Source organism: Miniopterus schreibersii (genome assembly GCF_964146895.1).
Source record: "Miniopterus schreibersii genome assembly, chromosome: 2".
Lineage (NCBI taxonomy): Eukaryota > Metazoa > Chordata > Mammalia > Chiroptera > Miniopteridae > Miniopterus > Miniopterus schreibersii.
This window is the reverse complement of record NC_138102.1, coordinates 181493121-181513074: the sequence shown is the minus strand read 5'-3', so window position 1 is coordinate 181513074 and position 19954 is coordinate 181493121. Positions and strand designations below refer to the sequence as shown.

Genomic DNA, 19954 nt, shown 5'->3' with positions numbered 1-19954 from the left:
AGATCTCATAGGAGCAGTGAGAGGCTGCACACAGAATAAGAACACTACCTACCACATGGTCACCTCAATATTAATGGTAGCAAGTGTCATCTCATTTATAGGTAAGAATATAGAAGGTCAAGGTCAAGGTCAAGATCACCTAGCTGTCCAATGGAACAGTTTTAAGAAGATTTATGAAGAGATGCTGGGGTGCTTGTCTCGGTGGTGGAGGGTGTGTTTATGTGTGAGGAGCAGGCTGCCACTCCAGAGGGAAGTTTGGGTACAAAGGGCAGTCAAGAGACATCACGCGGGGACCAGATAAAGTATCCTCAAGCCAGGAGCAGGGTGATGCAGTGAGCTGGGTGCTGGGCTCAGCGGGTATGCATGTGGCTGTGACTGTGACCGTGTGACTGCTGAAGGCAGGGACATAGCAGCTTCCAGAGCTGGGGGTGGAAGGTGTTAACTGTGTGAATGCTGGTGTGGGTGGGGGGCCCTGGGTCTCAGGGGGTTCTGAGGGAGGTAGTAAACATCAGGGTGACTAGAATGCTGCAGGCTTGTGGGAGTTTGTGTGACTTTGCAGTTCAACAAATTCAAATTCAGCCAACGCTAGCAGCACCTGCTATGTGCCAGGCAACCAGCTAGAAGGAGATATGAACCCAGGTTTCAGCTGAATGGTACTGGCTGTGGGGTTTGTGTGATCACCTTGAGGCTGGCTTGGAGCTGGGTGCTTTCTGCCCTTTCTGGCCTTAAATCCCCACAGTAGCCCTATCCCAAATTGAGGCTAGATGGAGGAATACGGGAAAGGAAATGACTTGCCCAAGGTGACCCAGCTACCACTCCAGAGGAATGTTTGGCTATAAAGGGCAGTCAAGAGACACCACATGGGGACCAGATAAAGTATCCTAAGGTCCACCAGGGCAGAATCTGAACCAAGCTGCAGAGCCTGAGTGTGTCTCCACCATGCCTGTGCCAGGGTGCAAATGTCTGGCCCTGGAGGAGCCGTCTTGGACTCCTGGTTGTGGTTCTGGTGACATCTCAACCATGTGAAACCATGCTACCTTCACCGCATTGAGGGGCTCTGAGGTTGGTCACCCTTAGCTCTCCCTTTCCAGGGGCCAAATTCCTGAACAGAGGGGCTGCTGGGCTCCTGGAGACCCCTAAGCACCCCATCGTTGCCTCAGGCCCTCCGGAGCTCCTGCCACCCCCCCTTCCCTCCTGGTGTTCACTCTCAGCCAGAAGAGGAAAGCCTGTCTCCACCCACCTCTCGCTCTCCCTTCTCTATAAAGGCCAGAACAGCTGAAAGGGTGGCAACTTCTCCTGCCGGGAGCAGCCCGCCTGCCTCCCCTCGAGCCCGCCAACCCCCGCGGCCTCCCTGAGGGCTCTCCTCCAGCCGCCAGCGCCCATCTTTCATTCCCGAGATAGAGATATTTTGCACACACGCACACATACACACACGCAAGAAGGGGGGAATAAAAGCCCACCCTCCAGCCTCATTGCAAAGAGAAAGCCGGAGCCGCCGCAGCGCGCAGCCCATAGAGGACGCCCAGAGTGGCGAGCGGGGCGGGCAGACTGACCGACGGACTCGCGCCACGTCCACCTGTCTGCTGCGTCCAGCGCGGAGCTCAGCGGGCACGCGGCGCAAGGAGCAGCCGTGCCCGCCGCGCGGGGCCCCGAGCCAGGGCGCACACGCTCCGGCCCCCCCGCACCGCGCCCGGGCGGGAGTCTGCACCTCTCGCTGCCTGGGTACTCGCGCGGCCGCTGCAAAGCCAACTTTGGAAAAAGTTTTTTGGGGGAGACTTTGGCTTTGAGGTGCCCAGCTTTACGCTTTCCGACTTCGGCGGCCTTCCCAGAAAATGTTGCAAAAAAGCTAAGGCGGCGGGCAGAGGAGAACGCCTTTAGCCAGCAGCGAGAGAAGACGAACCATCGACTGCCGCGTTCCTTTTCCTCTCGGAGGTTGGAGTCCCCTGGGCGCCCCCACACGGCTAGATACTTCGGCTGGCTCCCGACGCAGCCCCCTGGCCGTGGATGCCTGCTCTGGCTCGGGATCCGCCCTGGTAGTGGCCTCGGACCCTGGTCTCGTGCTCAGGCCCTCCCCAGTACCCCAACGACGGAGCCGGGGCCGGGGGCGGTGGCACCCGGGGGCCATGCGGGTGAGCCGCGCCAGCGGCTGCAGCGGCCTGAGCGCCTGATCGCCGCAGACCCCGACAGAGCCCACCTCCCTCCCCAACCCCCGCCCTCCACCCTGGCCGTGGGGGCGGCACGCACGGTCCACGCGTCCGGGGCCCAGCGAGGCCGGGCCCGGAGTCGGCATGAATCGCTGCTGGGCGCTCTTCCTGTCTCTCTACTGCTACCTGCGACTGGTCAGCGCCGAGGTGAGTCGCGGCGGTGGGGCTAGTTCGCTTCATTCATTACCCCCACCCCACCCCCACCCTCGGCCGCCCTCCCTGCAGTGAACTTTGGACCCTTGCAGCCCCTGTGCCTGGCGCTGGGCGCTGGGTGACCTCCGAGGGCTGAAACGCGAGGTCCCGGAGGTGCCAGGCTCTAAGGGGAGGGGGCAGAGGTGGCTTTCTTTCTCAGGGGCGATCCCAGGTCTCCCCGCCTCTAAACGTAGGGGGAAGGTGTGTGTGGTCTTGTCCCCCACCCCTCAAGAACTGAGTAAGCCCCTTCCCTGCCGAGCGGAGAGGGGGTGGGGTGGTGCCCAGGGTACAGAAGGCAGCGAGTCCTCGCGAGCCCACTTGGGTTCCAGCTCAGGCTGTGTCTGGGACCCGGCTTGCAGGGAGGTGCGAGCTCGCACACCGGTGGCAACCTTTGGCAGGGTTTTGCGTCCCAGCCTGGCTCCCACTCCTGGTCAGGGTGGGCACCCTAGGGCCAGGGCAGGGCATGCCTGGCCCCAGACCTCGGTCCAGGGCCAGCTTGTGTCTTGGGCGTGGTAGAAGGGGCGTGGGGGTGAAAGACAGGTTTCAGGCAGTTAGGATTAGGGAGGAGTGGGGGCTCTTAAGGAATCCAGCCCCAGGGCGGTGTGTGCCTGAGGCCCTGCCGTACCTGCGCCCGCGCCCCGCGCCCTGCGCCCTGCGAGAGGAAGCACCTCTCTCCCCCGCTTGCAGGGTGCAAAGCGCGCAGCCTGGAAAAGCCTAGCTTCGAGGGAGGTGGGGTATGGAAACGTCTGCCAGAGCAGTCGGGGCTGATCAGTCCCACACCCCTCCCCGCCTCACGTAGCAGTGAGTTGGCAAATGTACCCGGAATCCAGGTGGGAAGGGGGCGGGGCAGGGAGGAGGCTCGAGGTGGAGGGGAGGAGAGGGCTGCGGGAGCGCGGCGTGCCTGGGTCTGGTCCCGCCTGTGCTCGGCCGAGGCCGGGAGCCCGCATCTCGCCCGTTCCCGGGAGGGCGGGCTCCTCTCGGCCTCGGGCGAGGCTGGAAGGAGGCGGAGCGGCGGCAGCAAAGGGGTTAAGGTGAAGGGCTCCGAGGCCGCGGCCGGGCCTTGGGCCGCCGCCAGCGCAGGTTGTTTTGACCACGGAGGCGCAGTCGCCGTCTCCTTTTGTTCTCGGGGCTCCTTGAGGGCCGCCGGCCGCCTGCCCTGGGGCCCCGCCCTTCCGCAGCCGCCCCCAGGGGCCCGCACCCGGGAGAGAGGATGCGGGGCTCGGCCTGGCCGCCTGCAGGCCCCTCCCGACGCCCCCTCCTCTCCTCCAGCAGCCCCCTGGGCCGCGGCCAGCTGTTCTGGGGGGGGCGCCGGCCGGCCCCAGCTGCCGCCTCGCCGCGGGGCCTGGGGGCTGGGCCCGGTGCCAGGGCGTCCTGGGAACCGCGGCGTCCCCGCCGCCGCTCGCCGCAGCCCACCCCGTCCGGCCCCCGGACTTGCTCACTCACCCCACGCATGCACGCTCTGGGCCGGAGGCGATGCTGCGCTCCGGCGGGCGGGCGCGCAGAACCACGGGCACGCACTACTGCGGCCGGGTCGCGCGCCCGCCGCCGCCACGCCCGTGCACACGCGGGGCACACGCGCGCGCACCGCACACACGCACGGCCCCCCTCACACGCGGCTTGAGCACACGTAGGCGCACACCCACGCACGCACAACCCAGCGCCAGGTGCCCACCCCAGCGCCACAGGTGGGCCTGGGCCCTGGAACCTCACCTCTGTAGCGACTCCATTTCCTTGCCGGGTGCTATGAGGAGGGGAAACAGGCTCCATCAGTCCCGACTCCACGGCACCCACTTTTTTTGCCTGGTGAGGACAGCTCCACGCCCTGCAAGCATTACTCTTCAACGATTGCTCTTTTTCAACCACTCCCATGTTGCTGAAAATGGTGCTGATGTGCTTGGGGGCCACTCTCTTGTCCAGAGCATTTCTCCCTTCAATTAAGCCCTTCTTTGAACCTTCAAGACTAGAGGACCCAGAGCCAATGAGCGACCCCCCCCCCTGCACCCCCTGTTTTGTCCTCTTTGCTGATCCCAGCATGCTCTTGAGAGGCTGGGTGACAGCTGAGTAGGGCTTTCCCAGGCCTGCCCCTACCATTCCCAGCTTCACCCAGCACCTCCTCCTCCTTTCATGCAACTCCAGGGCTATGTGTGTTTGGGGGGGGACGGGGGGAGGCTATGGCACAGAAGCTGGTGCCTCTCTCCTCTCTTTAATCACAGCATCCTTGAGCACACGGCCCTCAGGAACCCACAGTTGTGTAGTGCTTTGCAGTTTACAAAGCACTTTCCTGCTAAGCTGAGCAAGCCTCAAGGCGGCTCTGGGAGAAGAAACCTAAAGGGAAAATCTATGGACATGGGGGCCAGTTCAGGAAGGACTCTAGGAGGGCTTGCTGATGGAGGTGGCCTTGGGGCTGGCCATGCCCCAAGCATGCCTGGACTGAGCCTCAGGTGGAGGCCTCAGCAGCTGGGAAGGAAGATTGGGAGGTCTGAGGCAGGGCCTGGCAGGGGGTCCTTGAAGGCCTGTGAAGTCCTATCTCCATCAGCTGGGCTGGCTTCTGGGGAGGGTGACTCCCACTGTCACGTGATGCCTCTGGCCTCAGCACTCTTCTTCTGGGAAAGAGTGAAGGGGCCCCACAGCCCTTCACTACCCAGCTTCCATCTGGTTTGTTAATGCCTTAGGTGGTAGACCAATTTGCTGGAATCTCCCAGTCCTAGAAGTGTCTGCAAAGTTAGGATCAAACAGAATTTGGAGGTTCTGGTGCAAGACCTAGGTGTGTGTGTGTGGGGAGAGAGAGAGAGAGAGAGAGAGATTGATTTAGCAAGACTGATAAAGAGGTGTTTGACATGGGCCTCATAAGCCCCTCTCAAAGTCTTCCCTCATCGCCCCCCCCAACATTGAAATGGACAGCTCTTTTCATTTTCTGGTTTGTTTAGTTGTTTATGATCTGTTTTTCCTCACTGGAGTGTAAACTCCACTAGAGAGCTTTTGTCTGAGTAACCACTGTCTCCCATGCTTAGAACGGTGCCTGGCCTATGATGGATAGTCTGTAAATATTTGTGGAAAGGACAATGAATCCTGGGAGGTGGGGAGGGACCAGATATGTGCCCAGTGCTTGCTAAGTGCTTTATAAACACTGCCTCATTTAGTCCTTACCAGGGCAGCCCAGCATGGCCACTGCCCTCCACCGGGCATCCTCATTTGAGCGCACCCCCCCATCTTGAGAGACAAGCACGCCTTTCTTTTCCATGTCTTGGGACTTGGACTCCCAAGTCTGGACAGGACAGAGGGGAAGGAACAAAAGGAAAATCAGACTGCAAAGGTTCTGTGTATCTTGAGATGGGCCTCAATTTCCTCCACCTAAAAACGTGAGACGATCGGATTAGCCCAGAGTTCCTCAAGAGCAGAGTTACCAGGCCTCTTGAAAATGCAGTGTCTGGGCCCCACCCTGTGCCAGAAGTTGGGACAGAGGTGGGGAGGCAGTGATTGCCATGGGCTGCCAGGATTAGATTGCTGCACTGGCCCCTCTCTCTCTGCTCTCAGTTTTTTCTGCTCAAGGGAGAAATGGGGAGCCCAGTGGGAGGCTGGACTCACATTAAGGAGAGGTGGGGTCATGGGAGGGTCCCAGGAGCAATAGGGAAGGGAAATGGTAGGTGGGAAGGTCTGTTCTAAATGGCTTCTGTGGTCTGCCCAGAGGAGGCTTCTTCAAAGGGCTTGGCTTTGGCATTGAATCTAAATTAGGCCTGAGACTCTCAGGCAGTCAGGCAGGCAGGCGCTCAGAGGCCTGGTAGGCTTCTCCCTCTGCCAGCCACAGACAACGCCCCTGGTTGCTTGGGCTGAGCCTGTGTCGTCTTTCTCAGCTGAAGGGCAGGAGGGCTGGGGAGAGTGTATCTGTGTGTGTGCTGGGGCCCAGGTGGAGGGTGGGGTCCAAGCCCCTTTGATCTGCCAGCCTGGTTGGGAGCAGGTAATTCATCTAGCCTCACGATAGCTGGTGCCCTTCCTACCTTCTGCAGCTGGCGTTGGGGGTGGGGCGGGGTGGGGAGGAGGCTGTTTGCCTTGGCTCCGTGGCTGGCTGTGCCCCAGCTGCCTTCTTGCCACGCCCTCACCCTGCCAGGAACCCCAGGCCTGAGATATGGGGCAGCTTCTTCAGGGTGCCCAGCCTCCTTTCCCAGGTCCGAGGGGAGCTGCCCACCTAAGGAGGCTTCTAGAACCTGTGCCCAGGAAAACCCTTACCCTGTGCTCACCTTCCCACATCAAGAGGAGCCTCTGGCCCCCAGCAGGTGCCCAGGCAAGTCTGCCCCCAGGGCATTGCGTCCTGGAGCTGACCACAGACTGAATTCCATCACCCTTCACCTACTCCCAGCCCACACTGCCCGGGCACTGCCATTGTGGGACTGGGGTGTCATTTCCTGTGGCCCAGCACAGGGGATAGTGCAAAGCCACACACTCAGCTACGGGCAGGCAGCTCTCCACCCACCCATTGTCATCCTCAAAAATGTCCTGTGCTGCTGGCCCCGGGCGTGCTGCCCTCAGAGGAGCTGCGCTGAAGGACCGACCACAGTGACAGCTCATTAAGTACCCGTTATTTGCTGGCTGCTCTGCTAGGTGCAATTAAGCCTGCTGAGGCATTATCAGCCCCATTTAAAAGATAAAGAAGCTGAGATTTTAGGCTGTTAAATGACTTATTCCAAGAATCCTGGTTTCCCTGGCAGCTGAAGCCTTCTCTCCTTCATTAGCTGCTCCTCGGCCTCTGCACTGTCGGCATTCGGCGGACAGGTCTTTATTGTGGGAGGCTTACTGTGCGTAGTAGGACGTTTAACAGAATCTCTGGCCTCCACCTGCTAGATGCCAGTAGCACCCCTGTAGTTGTGACAACCAAAAATACCTCCAGACACAGCCAGGGTCTCCTGGGGGCCACTTGCCCTTGGTTGAGCAGCTCTACTCTCACCTCCACAGGGGGAGGAGAGAGACGAACTGAAATTAGTGCTGGGGAGCTCCACGGTGGGCTGAAAGGGGGTGGGGCCTGGCTCTGCTACTTACTAGTCTTGGTGACCTGTAGCTATTTACTTAAAATTTTCTAAGCCTCAGCTTCCTCATTTGGAGGATGGGAATAAAAATAGCGCCTGCCGCGTGGGATTGGTAGTACAGCATTTAGCCCAGTGCCTGGCTCATAGTCAGCACTCAGTAAAAGTCAGCTGTGGTATTATTATCAAATCCAGGGGCTCTTATTGAGTTCTGGGCACCCAGTGGCCAAATTAATAGAAGCATGTGTAGGAATGACCTCCATTTAGAATAAAGTGGACTCTATTGGAGGCAATTTGCTTGGGTGGTGGGGGAGACTATCCCAGGTGGCCCTCCTGGTGGAGAAGGTGGGAGAATCACATAGGAGAGAATCCCAGGGAGAAGGGGAGAGTCCTTCATGCATTCTCCTGCTGTTTATTGAGCACCTACAGTGTGCTTCTCCCCAGTCTCTATCCTGGGCTATTCCCCATGCAGCCTGGGAGGGGTTCTGGGTTTGTTTCCATAAGATGTCATCTTCTTTGCATCGTAGGCCAGGTCCAGGGCCTCTGCTGGGCCTGATTAGGGGCCTGCCTCCTCTGCCGTCGCTGGCAGCTGCAGCCAGCTCTCCAGTGGGCAAGGAGGTCTTGGCATGAGTGTTACGTGCCATTTGGTACTGGGCCTTTAAGCTCTTCTCCTGGGGGGTTAATTGAATCATTACTCCACAAACAGCCTGGGAGACCTGGCCGGGTACCCCCATCTCACTTTCCTCTGCTGCCTCTCCTGCCACCCCTGGGCAGCATTAGAATTCAATTAAATGTTTTCAACTCCCTCGAGCCACAGGTGAGAGCCAGGTACAGAGAGGGGCAGTGACCAGCCTGAGCTCACGGGTGGTTAGTAGCAGTAGAGGGTGGACTCCAGCTCTCCGGACCACCAGTTCTGGGGGAGACAGAACCCTCAGGACTTAACTGGGGACCTGCCGCCTGCCTTCCATTCTTGGGTCAGGTTCTGTGTCCACATTTGGAGACCACAGAAGGTGTGGTCTCTCTTCTGGGGCTGGAGATGGTGGATGGTGGAGATGGGGGAGGAAAGCGAGGGGCGGCTAAGCCAACGCTTCTCTTTGTCTCAGACATGCAGCCCCGGGCTAGCTGGCTGCACAGTCATGGGCCCTAAAGGAAAGACCCCAATTTCCAGCCAAACTTATTGCTACACCCCCAATCTTCCCTCCCTTGAACCTCCTGACAGCCCTAGACACCAGCCAGGATGATAAGCTCCACATTCAAATGAAGTACTGAGCTCAGGGGTTTCAAGGAATTTGTTTCAAAAGCAGTTGTGCCCACAAAGTGGACTTGGGTGGCCACAGCTAGACATGCTGGAACGCCTGGAGGACAGAAGCCGTGAGAAGTGGCTAGGAAATGAGCGTTGGGGGGAGGCTAGGAACTGATCAATCACCAGGCTCCTATCAGAGCTTCTGGGAAGAGCCTCCTGGGCTGGCCACACGGTGAGATGACCTCTCTCCTGTGGGGCAGTGAGGGGAGGCACCTGTGCTAAGCTTCCAAGAACTTGAGTCCTTGGAGTGTTCAGTGAACCAGCTAGAACAGGAGGTCCTCCCTTCTTAATCCAGGGAAACCCAGATGCAGAGCACGCCCTCCCCAGGGCGCCTTCCACGAGACCCAGGTGGTCCTCCTGGTGGAGGTGTTGGTGCGTGCAGGTGCATGTGTTCACGGGGGAGTGAGTTCGGATGTGCAGCAGCATCTCACACATTTTCTTAGCCCCAAGGCGGTGGGTGTCCAGATTGTGCTTCTCAGCCTCTCATCTGCTCTAACCCCTTTCTCAAGACCTCTGTCATCAGCCCCTCAGGTCTCCCTGGACCGTGGGGGATGTGGCTGCATCCTTCCTATTGGGCTCCTCTCATGTCATTGTGGGACCTGTGGTTTCCCTGGAGGAAGCCTGGCTCCGAGTGGGGCCTGTTAAAGTGCTTATTAAGTTTCAAGTGTTTTTGGTAAGAGGCCAGAGGGGCTCTAAAAATAGGGTTTGGTTGGGCACGGGGCATGGGTAAGCTTTCAGGTTTCCTGGCCGCATCTGAGGATTCCCTGCTCTCCTCGAGTGAGAGACTAAATAAATACCTTTAGTACTTATGGCCTCCTGAGACCATCCAATTCTCAAGCATTTATTAAACACCTTGTGTATCCAGGAGGCTGGGACTACAGGCTCTGCCATCTGAAAGACTGGGGTTTGAATGCAGATTCTGCTGATAATCAGCTTAGGAGTTGGACAAAGAGTGTTGCCTCTTCGAGCCTCTATTTATTCATCTGCAAAATGGGGCTAATGAGACTTTCCATGACAAATACTGGCTGTCATTAGCTGTCAGGTGTGGAGGAGAAGCAGAAGGACTGTGGAACCTCCCAGAACCTGCAGTGTGAGGGGAAGAGGGATGTGCACAATCAAATCAGACTCGGAGCAAGCTGGGGTTCCTACTGGGGGGGGGTGAGGCATCTGAGCTGGGTCTCAGAGGCTTTGGCAGGTTCTGGCCCCCAGGACTTTGTGCTCCTGGTTGTCAGGCCTGGAATCTGCCTCCTGCCCACCTCCAGCCTGGTTGTTCATCTGTCTGTGGCCAAGGGGCCCTTCCGGAACTTTCCATAGGAGGGAGTGTCTGTGTTGGGGGCAAGGGGGCCACGGCTGAAGAGCCCTAACTCCCAGCTTACTTGATCCCATGGTGTCTGCCCGCAGGGGGACCCCATTCCTGAGGAGCTCTATGAGATGCTGAGTGACCACTCGATCCGCTCCTTCGATGACCTCCAGCGCCTGCTGCACGGAGACTCCGTAGGTAAATTGAATCCTCATGTGCTGCTCTGGGCCTCCAGAGTCCCTGGGAACTGGAAGCCGGGAGGGGCAGGGCAAGGGCCATCCCTTCTTCCCTGACGTACGGAGAACCGGAGGCTGTGGCAGCCCAGGGAGGGCTCCGCCACACCTGTCTGGGGCAGGGCTGAGTAGGCAGACGGGTTGGTACCTGGGACATGGGGCGTGGCAGGAGAAGCACCCACATGTGTCTCTGGCTTGGTGGAGAGGGTGGGACGCCCGGAGGGGGTGGGCAGGGAGAAGATGCCCAGGGCATCTGCCCAATGAGTATCCAGGTGTGAACTCAGGCAGGGAGGGTGGTGCTGGAGGAGCCGTCTCCCTGCCCCTCTGGCCCGGGGCCAGCTCCGCAAGGTCTCCTGGGGACACCTGGCCCAGACCAGCAGGCTGCCCTGCCCGTGCCCAAGAGCACACTCATCGAATGGGCACGTGCTCGGTGGCACACACGTGGCGGGGCTGGCGGTCTGGGTGGGGAATGTATTTATAAACGCTGTCTTCAGAGCAAATTCCATTCTATTCTAACCTCTGGCCTGTTCCCTGGAGCCCTGGTCATCACCCCCCTGCACCCCCAGCTCCCCTTCCCTCTGGGGTTTTGTCTCTTTGTCACTTTGTAATCCTTGCCCAGACTGCTATCTACGGGGGACAGCATTTCCTGCCTTTGTTTCCTCTCCCTGTCGGGCCCCTGGCTCCCTCTCAAAAGCATTCCCGGGCCCTTTCAAACCCGCCTGTGCTGGAGGCTGGTGAGGCAGGCGGGAGGGGGCCCCAGCTGGGCCCACCTATTGTTCAGCAGGCCCCCCGCCCGATGTCTCCCACACCCCCACCCCATGCCCGGCTGGCCAGCCCTGGCCAACACAATGGGGCAACTTCCAAATTTAGCCTTTCTGCCATTTCTTTCCAAGGGCCTTCACCCCCACCCTTGGACAGCCCCTCCACGCCCCGGGTGGGGGTCGGGCTCAGGGAGGCGAGGTTTTCAATAGCAAGCCTGTTTCGAGGCAACCATGTGGCTATTTTTTCCTAATCGACTTAACCTTTCCACAAAACACATCTTTTCCCCATGTCCTCCCCACCAGGGACATTCCAGAGATGGCGGAGAGAGAGGAAGGGAGCCAGAGGACAGACAAACGCGCTGATGTGGGACAGTAGGCTAGACGGAAACGCAGCAGTTACAGGACAGTCTCCTTCAAGCAGGACCCCTTGGGAGCCTGCAGGGATGAGCAGGGCCAGTGGGAGGCGCAGCCCGAGGTGCTGCGTGGAGGAGGCAGGAGGAGGCAGGAACCGGTGCCGACACCTCTCAGTTTATTTGCTGGCTTGCAGCCACCAGAGAACTAGACGAGTCTGCCCACCAGTCAACAGCAAGTCAAGTCCTCCTGCCCAACCCTCACCTCCAGCAGCCAGCTTCTGGCCATCTCTCTAGAGAGAGATGTCTTCAAGGGGCGCTGATGGCACTGAGATGAGGGCTTCCCAGCTAGAGAAGGGAGCTGTAGCTGGGACTTTAGCAATAAATGGACAGCTTAGGACAGACATGGGGCAAAAGGTTAGAGGGGGAGAGACAGAAACACAATGAGAGGCTGGGAGGTAGAGAGAGACCAAGATCTAGAAGGGCACTGGGTGAGGCCCCCCTATCCCAGCAGCCCCGGCTCCCCACCCCTCTGCCTTCAGCCCCCACCCCCGTTGCTCTCCCTCCCTCCTGCCCAACTGGGCCATTGTCAGGGGCTCCAGAGGGGCTGTGTCCCGGGCATGCTGGTTCCCCCTGGGGATTCTGGGAATTTCTCCATTCAGCACTTCCTATGGGAACGCTGGGCGGAGGGGCACTGGAAAGTGGCCTTCAGAGCTCTGGGCCTTTGCCCTGCCCTGGAGGCCGAGGAGGGTTCGCTTACAGTAGCAAAGGGAAGAGTTATTTTTAACTCCATTGACATGGGTTCTGTCCAAAAATGTGACCGAAGAGCCCAGAATGGGGCTGAAGCCCCACCCCCTCCTAGGCCCCATGGCCACCTGGGGTTTGCCTGGAGGGCCCCTCCTCAGAGCTAGGACCTCAGGTTTACTGGGGGCAGGAAGGGGAGCCTGTTCTCTAGAGTGGGGTCCTGGTGAGGGGTGAAAGGTAATCCTTCCTGCCCGAGTCCCCATTGGAGCCCCCACCCTGTGGTCAGGCCAGCCAGCAGTTTCCAGGGTGCATCTGACTGTGCCTACTGTTGCAGATGAAGAGGGAGCCGAGCTGGACCTGAATTTGACCCAGTCCCATTCTGGAGGCGAGCCACAGAGCTTATCCCGAGGGAGAAGGAGCCTAGGTAAGACTGAGGGTGAGAACGGGGTGGGGCCCCTGCAAAGGTGGGAGCCAGGGAGGGAAGACTGGGGCATGCAGCCTGCCCAAGGCTGCGAGGGTCCACTGCGTCTGTCCCACACTTAGGACTGAGTTGACCTAAGAGACGATAACATCCTTAAATACCTTATATTAAGTTGGGTCACCACCTTCCAGCACACGCTGTTTCTTAAATATGCTTTTAAACTTATTTTCATTACTTCAACCCTAGAAATAGATATTATTAACCCCATTTTATAGAGTTGGAACCTGAAGCCCAGAGAGGGTAGGGAAGTTGGGCTTGGTCACACAGCTAACAAGTAGTAGAGCTGGGATCCCAGCAGTGCTTCTCAGTTGAACTCAGTGCCCTCCTGGCTGTGTGTCTCTGCTTTGACCGAGGGCTGTGGCCTGGGACAGCAGGATGGAGCAAAGCCTGGGGCCTGCTTCTTGCTCTATTGCAGAGACCAAAGGACAGTGTAGATTACTAGGTCCCATGGAAGCCTTCCCAGGAAAGGCAAGTGCCCACTCTTCCCACCTGCAGTCCCCAAATCGCTGTAGATAGTGCCTGGGGGACCTCCAGATACGAGCTGGTGTCTTGGGTTCCACTCCTCGCTCTGCAAATTGGGGCAGCTAATTCAGCTGTCAGAGCCTCAGTTTCTCTATATGGGAATAGTGACAAGCCCAGCGTTGACTGTATGCTTGCTGTAGGCCAGGTGTCACTCACACCACCCCTTAGGTCCGCAAGTGCTGTGTAGGTTGTTGTTATCCCATTTCATAGATGAGGAAACAGGGGCTTTGAAAGAAGCAACAGTGTATGAAAAGATTACAGTGTAAAACAGCAAGGTAAAGCACTTACAAGATGGTATTTCACGAGAAGGGCCACATGTTGGGCCAACCCATGAGCATGTGAAATCACGGAGGGAAGTGGGTGAGGGCTGGCGGGAGGATGCTGACATTTACAACATGCCAGCACCCTCTGAATGATCCCGCTTGATCCTAGCAATGGTTCTTGGGTGTAGATCACCCTCATTTACACATGGGGAAACTGAGGCTTAGAGCCTATCAGCAACTGCTCAAGTCCCACAGCTGATAATAGCCAGGACCCAAAACCTCTCCTGAGTTGGAAGAGGGAATTGGCCACTTAGGAGGAGAGTGGTCCCAGAGGTGCCCTGCTGTACTTTCCTTCCAGGGGGGGGCTCTAGGCAGGCCCTCCCTCCTGACAGAGGTCCCCTCTCCCCTCAGATTCCTCAACAGTTGCCGAGCCCGCCATGATTGCCGAGTGCAAGACACGCACGGAGGTGTTCAAGATCTCCCGGAGCCTCATCGACCGCAGCAACGCCAACTACCTGGTGTGGCCGCCCTGCGTGGAGGTGCAGCGCTGCTCCGGCTGCTGTAACAACCACAAGGTGCAGTGCCGCCCCACCCAGGTGCAGCTGCGACATGTCCAGGTGAGCAGCACCTCCCCGCCCCTGCACCGCCCAGCTGCTGGCCAGGCTGCCCTGCCGGGGCTGGGACGCACTGACCAGGCTTCTGGACGGGTCGGAGGGCTTTCCTGGCAGGCTGCTGGGCTCTGTCCAGGGCGGGCACTCAGGAAGCTCTTTGGACATTTGTGCTGAGGTTGCTGTGACCAAAAGCCATAGGCAGACCCCAAGGCAGGCTGGGTGTGAGATGTTAAGTAAAGGATGCTGCCTTGTCCTTTACAGGGATAAAATCCCAAAATGTCTCTTGAAGGGACATGTTCTGGGCAGCTGCTCAGGCTCCCCCAAAGCTCTCCCCTGTCCTGGCCCGTCGGTTTTCTTTATTTCGCAGAGAAAGGCTCCCCTGTGTCTGTAACGCCCACTCATCTCCCTTTGACAAGCTGTGTCTTTAATAAGGAGGGTGCGGAGACCAGACCAGAGGCACCACAGCTGGGGCAGCCCTAGCAGAGTCAGAACGCAGAATCTGCCTCTTCTCGGGAAATACTGGGTGTCCACTCTGACTCGAGGGATTTTAGAGTCGAGGCCATCCTGGGGAGCTCCTGATTGCAGGCCGGGCAGAGCAGTGTCAGAGGGGTCTCAGCCGTCTTCTGACTTATGTGGAAAGGTTTCTGCACCCCTCGGGCCAGCCTCACCCGCACGCCAGCTCAGGCTGGGCCAAGCCGCTGAGAGCTGCTGAGCGGTGGACACACCGAGGGCCCAGGGGCTGGTATTCTTGCTGAATACTCTGCGGCTTCACCACGCCCCCTTCCCTTCCTCGTGCCCACCTCCCATCCCAGGCCTGGGCCCCGTGCCCGAGATGACGAGTGTCACTCTCCACCACACCGCCCACCCTCATGGTATCTCCTGTCCCCAACACTTTCAGCTCTGTAGATGGACACCTGACAGCTGACCTCCCCCTTCCCGCCTCCCTCCTGGATAAAGCCTCCCCCCACTTCCTTCCAGACAACCATCTCCCCGCCTCTGCCACAGCCCCTGACCTTGGCTGGCGCTCCAGGAATGAGGACACCGCGGGCCCCACGCTCTGCCCGGAAATGCCTTTCTCCCGCTCTGGGGGTGCCGAGGGGGCTGTGGCCAAGCCGAAGGCCAGGTTGGGAGGGCTTGTTTTGATGGAAAAGCTACGAGAAGGGCAGAGGCCAAGGTCCTGCTATTGTTCGGGCCACAGTGTCTGCCCCGCTGCTCGCAGCTCTCCAGGCTTTCTAGGAAAGATCCCTGCGGGGGATGCTGGGGTGGGAAGAGCAGGCAGGTGGCTCCCTCAGCCCCTTCCCACAAGGTCTTACAGAGGCACTTGGGTGGTTCTGTCTTCCAGGTGAGAAAGATTGAGATCGTGCGGAAGAAACCGACCTTTAAGAAGACCACAGTGACCCTGGAGGACCACCTGGCATGCAGGTGTGAGACAGTGGTTGCTGCACGACCTGTGACCCGAAACTCGGGGAGTTCCCAGGAGCAGCCAGGTAACTGTCCAGGGTCTGCCTCTGATTGCTCAGCCTGGCGGCCCCTTCTCCCATGGCTGCCTTTCCTCCCTCAAAAGTTTGCAGCAAGGCCCTGGCAGGTGTGGCTCAGTTGGTTGGGTGTTGTCCCATGCACTGAAAGTCGCTAGTTTGATTCCCAGTCAGGGCACATGCCTGGGGTTGCGGGCTCGATCCCCGGTAGGGGCGTGCAGGAGTGAGCCAATCGATGCTTTGCTCTCACATCTATGCTCCTCTCTTTCCCTCTAAAAAAAAAAAATCAATAAAAATATTTTTTTAAAAGTTTGCAGTAAGGATCAAATGAGAATCATTAAGTTAATATGATTAGATGAACATAAAAATATCACCCAAGTTATCATTTTGATTTTCAGTAAATTTCTGTTGTTAGGGGACAGAACAGTGCCACTGTTATTTCTTATTAACAAGCCTCATGAAGGCAGGGCCGCCTCTTAGCCTCTTTGTCCAGTTCTCAGAGCCCAGCAGAGGCCTGGATGCCCTGGGGAGGCTGATAATTTGACAGCTCCAAACTGACGTGTTGTGAATTATTTATAGAGTTAACATGGAGAATGACTTTTCTATCCAGGAAAAATTCTATTCTTTATGTTTAGAGTGGGGGTTTTTCACATGCATTGTTTCACATGATTTTCCAAAGCAGTTTCTTGGGAGGCATGTCAAACCGGTTAGTATATAGATAAGGTCTTGCCACTTCAGATTTAGCATTTTTGTCCCCGTGGGACAGTACTTCTGGCAGCTGTCCCCGGGCTGGGCTGAGGCCTGGTGGTGTGGCCCATGTGATGTGGTGGTCAATGTCAGACCTCTGGCCTCAAATCTCTGCTCTACCTCTTGTGAGCTGTGTGACAACCTTGAGCTGGCTCAGGCTTTGCCAGCCGTGTCCTGCTGGTGGCCTGGTCTCTGGAAGGGAAACCCCAGGCCCTTCAGTGGCTCTCCTGGTGCAAAGGCCCTGAGTCCCTGAATCGCAGAGACGGGGTAACTGCCTCATGGGAGTTTGTATCTTTGAGGTGAAAGGTTAGGTGTTGGCCCCAAAGAGCCAAATGGGCCAGGGAGAACTCAGAAGTCTCCAGGAAGAGAGGAGCCTTGAGCTTGAGAGAGAACGTTTTCACTACCCTGATTTACAGCAGAGCGGTTGACAATATGGACTCTAGAGGCAGATCCCTGCTTTAAATCCCAGTCTCTCTGCCTCAGTTTTCCCACCTGTTAAATGGTGATACTTATACCCTCTGTGAGGACAAATGAGCTTAGAACATTGCCAGGTGCATGGTGAGTGCTAGCTAGGAGTTTCTGGCTATTTCCATGTATTATCTGTTAATTCCAGGAGGCCAGGGCTCCTGGCGGCTCAGTTTTAAATATGTGGAAATTGAGGCACAGAGTTTACATGACTTGCCCCAAAGAACACAAACAATTTGAATCCAGGTGGGCCTGCCCCGCTGTGTTGCTTCTCCAGATGTCGGGGACCAGGCAGGTGACAGGTGCAACCAAAGGAAAGGCCCAGCTCTGTGGTGGGGGGTTCTGGTTCTGGCCCAAAGCCCATGACTTCAAGGGGCTGAGAAGTTGGTGGGAAGAAGCCTCAGTGGGGGTCAAGCGGAGGAAATAAGAGAACAGTGAGTAAGAGCAGCTGCAGGTCGCTGATCAAGGCCGACTCTGAACTTTGTAGCAGGGACAGTAGCCATTTCCTTCTCTCTGGTCTGTGGGCTGACGCGGCCCAGCTGGGCAGCTCTGCTGATATCTCTTGTAGTTGCAGTCAGTCATCTGGAGGCTGCCCTGGGACAGCTGGGCTCTGTCCCTCCCCCTGTCACCTAAGGCCTCTTCTGCCCATGTGACCTCCATAGCAGGGTAACCAGACTTCTTATGTGGCTGCACAGGGCTTCCCAAAGAGAGAGTGGCCAGGCCTTTTTAAAGCTTATGCCTGGGACTGGCACAGCACCACTCTGCATCCTTTTATTGGTTAACAGATCCAAGTTCAGGCCAGGTTCAAGGGGCCTGGAAATAAAGGGCATGTCAGTGGGGTAATGACCAAGAACTTGAAGCTATAAACTATTTCCCCTCTGTGTTTGCCAACATACTGTCATTTATTTCTTCCACTAGTCCTATATCGTAGGCAGTCTTATTACCCCCATTTCACAGATGGGGAAACTGAGGCACAGAGTAGTTAGGATAATCGTTCCCACGGCACGTACAGCTGGTGAGTGGTATAGTTGGGATTGGAACCCAGTCTGACCCCTTCCCTTAACCCAGGGACTCTGGGGAGGCCTGTGACAGGCCTTAATGGAGAGGGATAGATCCTGGGGATAGACCCTCCCCCACCCCCACAGTGGTTGTCAGCCTGCTGACAAGACCTTTCTTTTCCTCAAACAGCCAAGATGCCCCAAACTCGGGTGACTATTCGAACGGTGCGAGTCCGCAGGCCCCCCAAGGGGAAGCACAGGAAGTTCAAGCACACGCATGACAAGAAGGCGCTGAAGGAGACCCTGGGAGCCTAGGGGCATGTGCAGGAGAGTGCGGGCAGGTAAGGACCTGGCGGGGACATGGAGGCCCAGAGCCCTGTGTTTGCTTCTCCCTGGGCTGGGGCTTGGCTGCGGAGGGGGTGAGGAAGAGGCATTTTTCCATACGAAATGCAAGCCCTAAGCCTTGATCCCCTCTGCCCAGCTATCAACTGAGTTTTTCCAAGGGGCAGGTGGGTGGGAGGCTTTGGAGACCCCAGCCCAGCTGTATCCCAGCATGTCCTCAGAGGGTGGGCCATCTAAACCTCAGCTGCCCAGCCCTAGCGCTGCTGGAAGTCAGGGTTGATAGTTGACCCCAGCTCCCTGCGCCTGGCAAGGAGGGCGTGTGCGTGCAGCATGGAGCTCCTAGGCTATCTCTGAGCCCCTGTGTCCCTCTGCTTGCCTTATAGGATTATTTAATATGGTATTTGCTGTATCGCCCCCATGGGGTCCTTGGAGTGATAATATTGTTTCCCTCGTCCGTCTGTCTCGATGCCTGATTCGGACGGCCAATGGTGCTTCCCCCACCCTCCACGCGCCCGTCACCCCTCTGCCAGCGGGTCTCCCCTCGGTGACCTCCAGCGTCTTGCCTGGAAGTTTGAGAAGGAAATGAAGGATCTGGACTCCATCAAGGGCTTCCTCCCCCCGACCCCGAGAAACTGGGATAAGAGTGCAAGAGACACTGATGGGGGAAGAGGCTCCCTTCCCCAGTGCCTGGCCAGGCCGCCCCTGAGCACTGTGGAAATGGCTCGAAGAACCCTGCCCGCTGCCCTGAGGACCCCCAGCACGGCCTGGTCCCTGGACTCCCAGCCAACTCTGATGGGAATCCCCCAGGCAGGCCAGAGTGCCTCATGCTCCTGTGGCTGAAACCAGGTGGGGGAGCACAGACTGGAGAACCCCTCCCACAGTGCCCAGGCCTAGTCACCTCTCCCTGGTCACCTCTGCGCACAGTCGCTCTCTTTCATGTTATACATATGAAATCTTTGAAGATGCGAACTCCTCTGGGCAAGTGTGGCCTGAGTGCCCGGCAGCCAAGTGCCCTCTCAGATGGGTTAGAGATGAAGTTTGCTCTGGAGGGGAGTGTAGATGGTGACCTGGGCATCCACTGCCTCCCCAGCTCCCCTTTCACTTCCTCCTGTTTCATCTCTCTACCTCCCCCCCGCATCTCCCTGTTGTCCTGGTCCTTCAGTCTGCTCCACCAAGGGGAATGCCCCTTACTGAGTCTCCTGTGACCCCAGAGACTGCCCCTAGGGCAGAAGACCAGGGCCCAGGGCAGCAGGGGGCCTGCCCATCATATTCCAGCCCAGCCGAGATTGCCATGTGAGGCTGGGCAGGGTGTGCACCGCACAGGGCACTGCAGGCAAGGACCACTGCTCTCATCACAGACATGGCCAGTTTGCGTATTTATTCTGACAGTTTCCTGGCAGGTGGAGGTAAAATGTGCTTTTCCTAATTGACACAAAGGCTCTGTATGGACTGGCTGTGCCCCTGACCCGGCCCATGGCTTGGAGTGGTCGGACAGAGTGAGCTCATGGAGGGCGGGGAGGTAACACATTGTCCATCTGGCCTTTCTGTCCCCAAGTCCTCAGCTCATGAAGTCCCCCTTCCAGGCAGGTGTGGAAAACCCAGAGAGTCTCCAAGGGAGGGAGCAGCCCCTGCACACTCCCCTGTCTTAGATCCTTTGAGCTCCACCTCTGGTGGCTCCCGCCAGGGAAGCAGCTCCTGGGCTGGGAGTGGGGAAGAAAGGAATAGATCCCCAGGGCCCTGGGGGTGGGCTCTCAGGTCCCGCCTCCTTCCCATCCTCCACTGCACTTTCCCCTCCCCCTCTCCAAAATCTGCTTCCTTCAGTTTGTAAAGTCGGTGATTATATTTTTGGGGGCTTTCCTTTTATTTTTTAAATGTAAAATTTATTTATATTCCATATTTAAAGTTGTAAAAAAAATAACCACAAAACCAAATCAAGTGAATCCACTGG

At 57.6% G+C, this 19954-nt stretch overlaps 1 protein-coding gene and 1 long non-coding RNA gene across 3 annotated transcripts in view; one reads left to right on the top strand and one right to left on the bottom strand.

Annotated features, from left to right (window-relative positions):
* Window positions 1-3958, bottom strand: part of LOC308553323 — a 17471-nt gene extending 13513 nt beyond the window's left edge. For both annotated transcript variants that reach the window (XR_013998226.1, XR_013998227.1), the window contains exon 1: window positions 3840-3958. This is a non-coding gene — a long non-coding RNA (uncharacterized lncRNA). The remainder of the gene's footprint in view (window positions 1-3839) is intronic.
* Window positions 1432-19954, top strand: PDGFB (platelet derived growth factor subunit B). The gene is made up of 7 exons (XM_081129208.1): window positions 1432-2351; window positions 10116-10212; window positions 12437-12526; window positions 13780-13985; window positions 15322-15466; window positions 17855-18005; window positions 18390-19954. The coding sequence occupies exons 1-6, from the start codon at window positions 2289-2291 to the stop codon at window positions 17977-17979; spliced, it is 726 nt and encodes a 241-aa protein (XP_080985334.1). The 5' UTR covers window positions 1432-2288; the 3' UTR covers window positions 17980-18005; window positions 18390-19954.